Source organism: Gossypium hirsutum, chromosome D09, assembly GCF_007990345.1.
Source record: "Gossypium hirsutum isolate 1008001.06 chromosome D09, Gossypium_hirsutum_v2.1, whole genome shotgun sequence".
Lineage (NCBI taxonomy): Eukaryota > Viridiplantae > Streptophyta > Magnoliopsida > Malvales > Malvaceae > Gossypium > Gossypium hirsutum.
The window spans coordinates 17,514,224-17,524,863 of NC_053445.1; the positions used below are offsets into that span (position 1 = coordinate 17,514,224).

Genomic DNA, 10,640 nt, shown 5'->3' on the forward strand with positions numbered 1-10,640 from the left:
AACCTAAGATATGGATGTTGAAATAACTTGATTTTGAAGTCATTTTAGGTACACACGACCTAGGACATGGTCTATCACACAGTCGTGTGCCACATACGGCCTCTCTACATGTCCATATGTCTTATTGATTTTTAGGTGCAGGATTTTCTTCACACGGGTTCAATTTGTTACACAGTCTGGAGACATGATAGTGTGACCCTCTTTCAAATTGTACAGGTTTAAGGACATGGGCATGTGGAATAGCCACATGTCCATGTTTGAGGCCATACATTTTAGTTTTTCCCATATTTTTTGTTTTCTTTTAGATTAATCCCTATTTGTTTCCAAATTGATTTTAACGTCCCGTAGGCACAATTTAACTTTCATTTTCGCATATATGTTGTGATTAATAACTGGATAATGATTTATGATATTTAATTTTGATTTTTGAATTGTTTTAAGATATTATTGAACTTATTTATTGTCATATAATGGATTTATGATGATGAAATTGAACTCTGAACTATTTTGTTTGATTATTAGACTTGTTAATCATCGTAGCATCTCGTAACCTTAATCCGATAACGGAGACAGGTTAGGGGTGTTACACATCGTCTTAGGTCACGTAGAGAACCTTTTTAAGCAATAACCTTCCTTTAGTTATTTGCATATGATGCCATAGCCCACCAGCTATGGTCTTAAACAATATGGTGCCATGGCCATGGGCTTTCCTTTCATAGATTGTGTTTAAAGTTCCAATGGACCCCTTTATACTCCACCATGGTGAACAGACACAGACTCACTTAACAGACCTTTCATGCATCAGCATAAAACTTAACATACATCTCATTTTACAAGTTCCAGACATGCTCATTCAGTCATGCCTATGACTCCAAATTTCTTATTACACACTTTATACTTGTCAGATTCATACCAACTATACATGCAAATCTTATCCAATATTCGTATATCAGCATACTCAACGTACCATTCTTTTATTTTCTCAGCTCGTGGTTCATACGATTCTTCACAGAAGTATCTAGAATAAACAAGTATACATACACGGATTGCACAAACAAGACTCGTTTATCATTCATACCACAACATCATCATCCTATCATACTCTCCTAACTTTAGATTCGCAATGTGACTGCTTTCTACAGATACATCTCGAACAATATTATGCATGCAAGAGTCGGTTTAGGGACTCACTTGACAAAAGTGTCTAGTAACTTGAGTTTTAGATCTAAGACCCACTCATAAACTGTAGTAAATACTGCCTTTTTAAAATAAAATAACACCATTAAAACTCATTCGAATAACCTTTCCCATCATCAAACACAAATAACCCATATAAAAGGCCTTACTTCTTCAAGCATTCATTTAGATCTACTAGAGCCATAAAAATTACCTTGGAATGGAAATATTAATGATAAAATCCAGGGTTTTCGATCCAGCTAAAAGGGATACTTCTGATTCCTCCAGCCTTAGATTTTAATATTTTGAAAAGATGAGAAGAGAACTTCCTTTATTCAAACTTGAAGACTTGTTAAAATAGTCTAAATCTTTATTTGAACTTGACAAATGTCACATCACTACTGACTTATCTCATTAAGGGTCTACAAATTTTTAGAAAACTAATTGAGTACCTTTTGTTTCCCTTTTAACTATCCTAGTCCATGTTCGGTTAGTTCCTTACTAGCTTTCCTTATAACCTAACCTGTACAATATCATAGGAAAAAGGGTGCACTACCTCTGAAGTGGACTCATACCTTCAATACTGATTTACTGGATCACATCCTTCTTCCAACAAATCATAATAATCTAGAGCCTTCATCATCTTGAATACATGACTGTGTCTGCCCACACTATACACCAAAAAGAGCACTTGAGAAATTACCATTTTGCCAATCACACTACTTAAAAACTATGCCAGACCTTGTGCCTACCAAAACCAAGGCATTATAGTAAAATTAAATATATCAAAGTGTGGCATACCTAAATCTTGAGTGGATGACGGACTACGTATGCGTGACTCGTACACTTTAATGTAAGTAAAAGCCTAAGTTCGAATAGATAAAGAACCTAAAGCTGGTGCGTTGGGTGTACGAATTCTACAGTATGTAGTGTCATTCACAACAATGAAATTCATAGCCTGAGACATGGGTAAATGATATCTTCTCATTGACATTGTGATAGATTACTTGATCACTATTTGATAGTGATTGACTTTTCATGAAGGAAGATATAGTTGTTATCATGAGATAAAATAGGATCATATTGAGAGAACGAATATTATGCCAAAAAGATTAATGATATCCAATAAGAGTAACACACTTATGACAATGTCATTGGACAAGCACTGATCGCATTGCTTTCGTAATGGTATGCCTTTGGGGAGAGCTCAATCACGACACTATAGTGGAATGACTTCGTGACTAAATGAGTTTATAATTAATAGGTGAAAAGTTGAAACTTAATTTTAAATCATTTAAGCCTCAATTGCATGTCCAATTGGTCCCTCCACTAACTCGTTGAAACCATAAATGAATTTAATGTTGAATCAACTTAACAAAAATGGAGAAATAGGAAACATTTAGAAATGATTAAGGTTTTCTCCAAAATAAAAATGACCTGAAAGATGAATTATTTTTTTTTTGAATTAAATGAAGTTTGAAAATATAAATAAATCATTTGGTCCTAGTGAACCATTGAATACGAAAATATTAAATATATTTTCTCATAAATTCTTTTATGGTAAATTCATTATGATTTTAACGAAATCAAAATTGGATTGAGAAAATTATTTAATTGAAAATATATTGAAGTTTATTTTTGGGAATAGAAAAACAAATATTCGGTTGGATCAAATTATAAATTATTGGGTTAAAAGTCTGATAAGCACTTGTAATTGGACCCGATATGGAAAAGGCCCAAAAGCCCCTTATGCAATAAGGGGGGCAGACAAATCCTAGTATCATTAACTAAGGTTGCCTCCCCCTACATCCTAGTTGAACTAGGATTTCATTTTTGTAGTTGAAACAAACTTCTACTATTCAACAAGGGTTCTACATTCTCTCCCTATAAATGGATGGCATCAGTAGAGCTATTAATACAACTTTTAGATATCGTTATACTGCTCGAAAGTTTAGAGAATTTTATTCTCTAAGAATTAAATATGTTTTTTGGAATAATGATTCTGTCGGTTTCTACTTTAAAGAGAGAATTTTCATTTTCACCAAAAAAAAAAGAAAACTATTTATCGTTTCTATGTTTGATTCATTTTGTTCGAGCCCACGTTCAAAGAAATTCTTGGTACAAGAATAGTAGAGAAGATCATTTGGTTGAAAGTCGGAAATGACAAGGATCTGTCTATCTGAAACATAGCTATGATTTCGGTCTAGGGTTTATTACTATAAATATCACAAATCGAATCGGTTTTCAAAATTTTTATTTTCCACTGTGCAAGAAAATTGTTTTTAACCGAATTTTTTCCAACAATATTTTTTTCTTAGTTGGGTTGGTAAGTCGGCATCAAGCGAATCCAAGACAATGACACTAGCAAGCAGTTAAGCATATACTCAAGCATTTACGGAGAACGAAGGATTATGTGCTTTGAATACCGGAGGAGATCTTACTCCTATTGGATATACTGATTCCGACTTCCAAACATGTCAAGATTCGAAGAAATCAACATTGGGCTGTGTTTTGCCCTAGACGACGAGTCCATAGTGTGAATAAGTGTCAAGCAGGGTTACACTACTAACTTCACTATGGAGGGTCGAATATGAGGTATAGAAAAGTTATGACACTATAACAATATGAATATGGCTAAACCCCAAAAAAACCACATACGGACAAAACACATTGATAGAAGTATCATAAGAGAGATGGTAGTGTTTGATGGAATAGTGGATTTAGTTAAAGATCGCATCTGAGGACAAACCCTGGGAATTTTTTCATTCTCTAAGTATTAAATCTATTTTCCGGAATAACAATTCTGTTGGTATCTATTTAGAAAAGATTTTGCTTTCACACTAAAAGTAAATAGAACTATTTCTAGTTCTTCTATGAGAACATTGTGATAAAAGCACTTCCAATGTCATTTCTCCACAAATAAAAAGATTAATGGAAATAAATAAGTAGGCTTTGTCATTGGCTCGATTTCCTCTTCATGCATTTTCACCGAGAAACCTATAGACTAAGATAACATTGTTCTGGTTCTCAAGATGCTTGCTATAGTATAATGAGTTAGTGGTTTGGATTTTATCTCTTTGCTATAGTGTTTTTTTCATTAACTTCATGAAATACCTGCTTATTGTGTTCATGTTCCTTTTAAAATTGAATAATGAGTTAATGTTTGCTTTGGTACAATGTGTTCCTATTTCATGAAGGTGGCGTTCTATACACTGATCAATTTTATAATGATAGGATTTGTCAAATTCTTCGTTAAACTCATCTTTATTCCTATTAAGAACATCATCCTTGGCTCCACTTAAGTAATTTACTTTATCTGATTTTTCATTTGTATTATGCATGTAAGTTTTAATTTAAAAATGACTTTCTTTTCTTTTCTTTTCTTTTGGGTGAATTTGAATTATAGGATTTTATTGTGTTCACGAAAACGGGAATTTAGTCAATCTGCAAAAATTGGTCAAATTTCAAAGCAATAGCTTTTTACAAAAAATTCATTGGTTTTTTAAAGCCTAACCCATTAGGTTTAAGTGATATGTTATCAACACCTCTTTCATTTTAAAAGATTAAAAGATGTAATAGGCTTATTCATTCCCAACTAGACCATTCATGGGTTTTTTCAAATGCCATGTGTTTTGCTCCATATGCTTGCAAAACTAGTAATCTCATTCCATCTTTTGATAAACTATCATTTGACCTGAGTCTTGGTTAGATGTGAGGATTAATACTATTTCTAAATTTTAATCTCATCAATCTTTTTATTAATTTATTTATCTTTGTTGATTTATTATGCTGATGCTATGTTGAATTTGCTACAGACACGTATATATATTTGATATGTATTAATGATTTTGTGTTAGATCTAAAACCCACCCAATCCCTTCTAGTTTCTATTATAAAAATTTTCATAATATCCAGGTTGCTATTCATTGTAGTAATTTCTATTTTTTTTTCTTGTTTGAGAGTTGCATCTTGTTATAGCGTCATCAAAAGCTTACTAATTTTTTAGGTTATTTAATGCCTTAGGTAAAAGTAAAAAATGTAGTGTATGGCAAATTCTTATATTGACATAATTTGGTTAGATTTAACTGTAGTTATCCTTTATTTTCTTGTTGGTGTTCGTGATGAAAACCAATATATGGAGATTAGTGATTATCTTACCAAGCACATGCAAGAACAATTTAATGAGAGCACGTAAATCCAAGTAACAACATCTTGCTTTTGAGCTTTCAGATTAATGCTTGTTAAAGATATATGACTTAAATTTTTGTTGAAATAAAATACAAATGGTAAGTTAGGGGATCTACGAGGACGAAGGCCAAGGGTCGGTACAGGCTGCGTAGGTGAAATCTGTATTGAAGTATACTACCTCTAGTTGATGTTGATTAGAATAAGGTGTTTTAACCTTACTGCATTATTTCTATTGAATTTTGATTCGAATATAATTTTACAAACTTATAAATAGACGTAGTCATCTCTCCTCTGCTTGTGGTTTTCCCCGAAAAAGTTTTCACGTAAAGATTCTGTGTGTTCTATTTTTCTTTCTTTTCTTTGTGATATATTATCATTAACAACATTCTATTTTTAACAATTATTGACAAATTTTTCTTTCTTTTTCTTTGTGATATATTGTCATTATCATCCTTCTATTTTTAACAATTATTGACAAATTTTGTTTTACTTCATCAAGTTGAACTCAAGTCATAGAAATTAATTAAATATTTTGTTTTACAAGTCTTATATAACTAAAACTCTTGTTAAATGAATAAATAAATACTTAATCTCTTAAATAAACTTTTAAGTAATATAAGGCTCTAAAACTTAAGCTTAAAAAATAATAATGGATAGTTAAAAGGACTTCCATCAATCTTCAACTCAAAAAGAATGTATTGATCTCGTCTAATAATTTTTGTTTGCATAACTTTTACTAAAATGGTCATAATTTAATTTTTTGCACTCAAATTGACACATTTCAAAATGTGTAATGAAAAAAAAAAAAGACAACATCTAAAATCCCGTCACAAATTAATTGATATTCCAAACTTAAACACGTTTTATCCCTCTAGAGTTCAGACCACTTGGTTCTCAACTTTTGATGTGTTCCCTGGTAGGAAAAATGGTCAGTTGCTAACATAAATTTAAACAGAAACAAGGATTTTGTTGAGAATTGATCCCAAACATGAACTTCAGCTACAGTTAAGACTTAAGTCGGCATGTATTAATGAAACCCATTGTAGATTGCTCTGCAAGGCAAAAAAGGATTCTTGGCAAGTATGATTAAATAATGATCGGATAGGTTCTGATAACATCAAGGGACCATATGCATTTGATTGGATATCCTAACGGCTTGATGCTTAGAAGGTGAGATTTGTAGATTAAAGTCAATTACCAGCTTATGAATGTCAAAAGTATAAAAAAAGTAAGCTAATATATGGAATAAAGATTCACAGACAACGTTACTCTATATCTTATGGCATCTCGACCCATTCGAGCCGGTAACAACTCTACTAAAACACATCACTCCTCAGCATCAGTTCCAGCAACTGCATTTTGTGATGAACCATCTTCAGCTGGCTTAGCATCGCCCTCAGTAGTCCCCAAGGCTTCACCATTTCCATTATCCCCTCCGGTTACTGCAACTGTCTTCTTGATAGTTCCAACCTTTACATATTTGCTCATAAACTTATATTCCCAATCTTGCAAAGCATCCAATTCAAATGGACCAAGACCCGATATGTCCCCGGTTAAATCTTGTTCTTCAAAAGACATCTTTGCAAGAGCTCTGCTAGCATCCTTTCCAGCAAACAATGCATAAGGTCCACCAGGTCCATAAAACATTCTGCAACAAACATTACATTTCATGCATAATTCTTGCATATACATATGATTAACAATGCCTCTATTGAGTTCTACAATCATAAAGAAAATTTCAGCAAAAGTTATGATTAAATTTCATGCATAGTAAACTTGCATCAATCAACATACAAAAACATGTTAATGTCCTTGATTATCATAGAAACGGGTTTAAATATCCAGATGAAAGGGAATGAATGGCACCAATGTTCAATTTTCATTTTCTCGCTCAGTTGAAACATGAGATTCAAGGTCCAAGTCTAGGACGTATAATTACACAAGGAACCAATTTTACACGCACGTTACAAATAACTTGTTTCCGCAAAACCTCACATAGTTTATCATATAATCATCTCATGATTGTGGTTAAAATATCAAAGAGTAGTAGGATTGTATTTTAACCATTCTACTAAAATAAGCAAATATATTAGATCAAAAAAATAAATTGATATTTTATCTAGGTGCTACGTCACCATATATAACCCGTGTGGTTATTATATTAACTACACCCGTTTTTAACCAGTTTTTAACTGTTTTAAATGGATGAAATAAATTAAATGCAACCCAAACACAGATAATTATTTTTTTTTTAAAAAATCTAATATCCATCCACTAAAATTTTTTTTAAAAAAAAATCACCAGAAAGATCACAAGTTGAACCATGAATTAAAGCAAGTTTGAATTAAAATAGCATAAAATAGTCAAGAAGAAACCCTAAAAAACAGTATCTAAAATAAATAAAAGCCCCCAAAAAGTTTCAAACTGAAAAGGCTACTATAAACAAAGCTGATAATTCCAACACAAGTGTTGACCCCAAAAGACAAAAGAAAATAGAAGAAAAAACCTGCTTTGAGAAACATCATAAATCTGACCCTTGATGGCCATAAGGAGTGGCTTCTTGGGATCCGACCCATCATACTGTTTAAGTTCCTTCTCGGAAATTTCGCCTACCTGAACCGGAGGTGGGAGCGGCTCCATCTGCTCCTCGAAAGCCCTGGAACGTTGATGGTGATCATCGGACGACCCGAATAGACCCGTTACTACATAGTAAATGGCCCACAACAGAGCAACAACCGTGAAGAAAGTGGCCGGAGATAGACCCGTATACGCCGTTATTTCCTCCTTCAAAGTCTCCCATAGTTGCAAACCCATCGCTTTGAATTTTTTTTTTCCTCTTCGTCGGCGAATTTTGTCTCAACTCAATTCTGGGTCAGATATAGAGTCTTCATCAGCTTCGTCTTAAAATAGTTGTTAGCTTAAAGTTTTTTAAAAGGTTAATTTTACACCTCATCCTCAATTTATGACTCTGATTTTAAATTGGTAACTAAATTTCAACACATCCGAATTAAGTTTTTCAAGTATGATATCATAGCTATTAGATGATTGGGCATTAAACGTCATCTAGAATTTGATAAGAATTATACTTAAAATACAATAAAATAATATACACAACTTGAATCTCATATTTTAAAAAAAATTATATATTTCAGGACAATTTTCTCGACAATAGTATAGAGTAATTGAATGAAAATATAATTATTAGAATTAATTATACTCTTTTGTAATTATAAAGAATTATAATTCTCTAGATGTATTTGACTGATAAAATGTAATTACATCGTAATCATGTTTAGTAGTACAAATTGTATTTACACAATTACATAATTTTATTTTTTAAAAATATATTAATTACTGTAAAATATTTATTAGTATGATAAAAAGAATTTCTATACAAATAACAAAAATTAAAAGCAAATTATTATATTTATTATGTTAGTGTAAAAAGTAGTTAATAATATGATTACTAATAAAAATAACAAAAAAGCAAAAATCATATACAATTTTATCTAACTATTCTAGGGCATATTTGTTACGTTATTCCCCCTTTAATATTTAACATATATTTTTATCATCATATGTTGGTCATTGATTGAGTTTATCATCATCTGAATTTGAATTTGCATAATTAATATTTTCAAGATTTCATTCTTCCATCTAATCTTCAGAGTATGGATAATCTCAATTTTACCTATTTTTGAAGTTATGAAATATGCAACATGCTTGTGTAATCCAACCTTTTTTTTATACTATACTAAGGTGATGTTAATATAGAAAATATTTTTTTTAAAACCCCAAATATCTTTTCAACCATATTTCGAGGCCTTAAATGTCTTAAATTGCAGAGTTCTCGAGCTATCTGCAGTGTTTATGTCTGACACTATTCTCTCAAATGATATCATACCCCACATTGTGTTGCAAGAAAACATTTTGTATTTGTATTATTAGCATCAACCTTATAATATATCAGTTTACAGTCCAAATTGTCTATAACTTTAATTAAAAAAACTTATATAAACTTAATTAGAGAAAATCTTATGCTAGGTTATATCACTTTCTATAATACATAAATTAAGTTAAAAATAATATAAAATTTATAATATATAACATTTATAAAAAAAGTATTATGAATTGTGCAATAACTTTCATATAATTTCATATAAATAATATAACTTTTTTCGGTTTTTTTTATAAATAAATTATGATAAAAAAAACTATAATTTTTTTATGAATAAGTGTATTATTTTTATAATATATAGCATGAACACATAAAATTTTTATAAATAAATATATTATAACACTTTTATAACATGTAAAGTACACGAATTATTTTTATAACATAATTTTTTTAGGATTTATAATATAAAAAGTTTTATTGTCATTCCCATCCCAAATACTGATATGTGTTCATACTTACAATATAATTTTTTAACTTGTATAGAAATAATTTTTAAAAATTAGATTTGAGTGTAATTTACCTGTGTAATTATTCCAATTCACCCTCCCCTTAGAATCGAAAAGGGTAATCGGAGTACTCCAATTACATCTAATTTGGTGGCATCCACCAGTTACAGTGGTTATCCAAACATATCATTCTTATGTAATTACAAATAAGTATACTCAAATCTAATTATTAGGTGACTTTCCAAATACTACCTTTAACTGCTTATTAGCAACTTCGACAGAAAAATATATTTCAGAGTTTCAGATTGATAACTTTTTATTAGAGACTCACTTTTAATTGCAATTTTTTTCTTAGGAGGTTACTTGATATTTTAAATTATTTAGGAGGGTTTTTTTAAGGCATATGAGGTAGCAACATATTTTGATCCTCATGTTTTAAATAAGTAATTAAATTTGATTATCATGTTTTAAATATATTATGTATCAAATTTGAACTTGTATTCAAAATTTAAATTGAGGGTTAAACAAATAAAAAAATTTAATTGATACAATATTAATATTTTAACCACATTTTAAAAATTAGAGTGAATTTAATATGGGGACAATTATTTGAAGGCCTATGATACAATTAGGGCAAATTATAAAAAAAAACCAGTTTTTTTTTAAATTTACCGAAATGGGCCCGGTATTTTATTATTTACCGGAATGGTCCATTTTCCCCTAAATCGCGTCCACGTCAGCGCGATGTCAGGGGACGTGTCAGCAAATCGCGTCCACATCAGCAAAGCGCGCTGACGTGGACGCGATTTGTTGCCACGTAGCGCGCCATTGGGGATGCGATTTGCCCCGCTCGTGAACAGTGCAACGTCGTT

General features: G+C 31.0%; 1 protein-coding gene across 1 annotated transcript; it reads right to left on the reverse strand.

The window, feature by feature from the left end:
• Window positions 1-6,584: 6,584 nt before the first annotated feature.
• Window positions 6,585-8,436, reverse strand: LOC107892070 (membrane steroid-binding protein 1). The gene is made up of 2 exons (XM_016817042.2): window positions 7,871-8,436; window positions 6,585-7,012 (listed from the first exon to the last, which is right to left on the reverse strand). The coding sequence occupies exons 1-2, from the start codon at window positions 8,176-8,178 to the stop codon at window positions 6,691-6,693; spliced, it is 630 nt and encodes a 209-aa protein (XP_016672531.1). The 5' UTR covers window positions 8,179-8,436; the 3' UTR covers window positions 6,585-6,690.
• Between the last annotated feature and the right edge of the window lie 2,204 nt (window positions 8,437-10,640).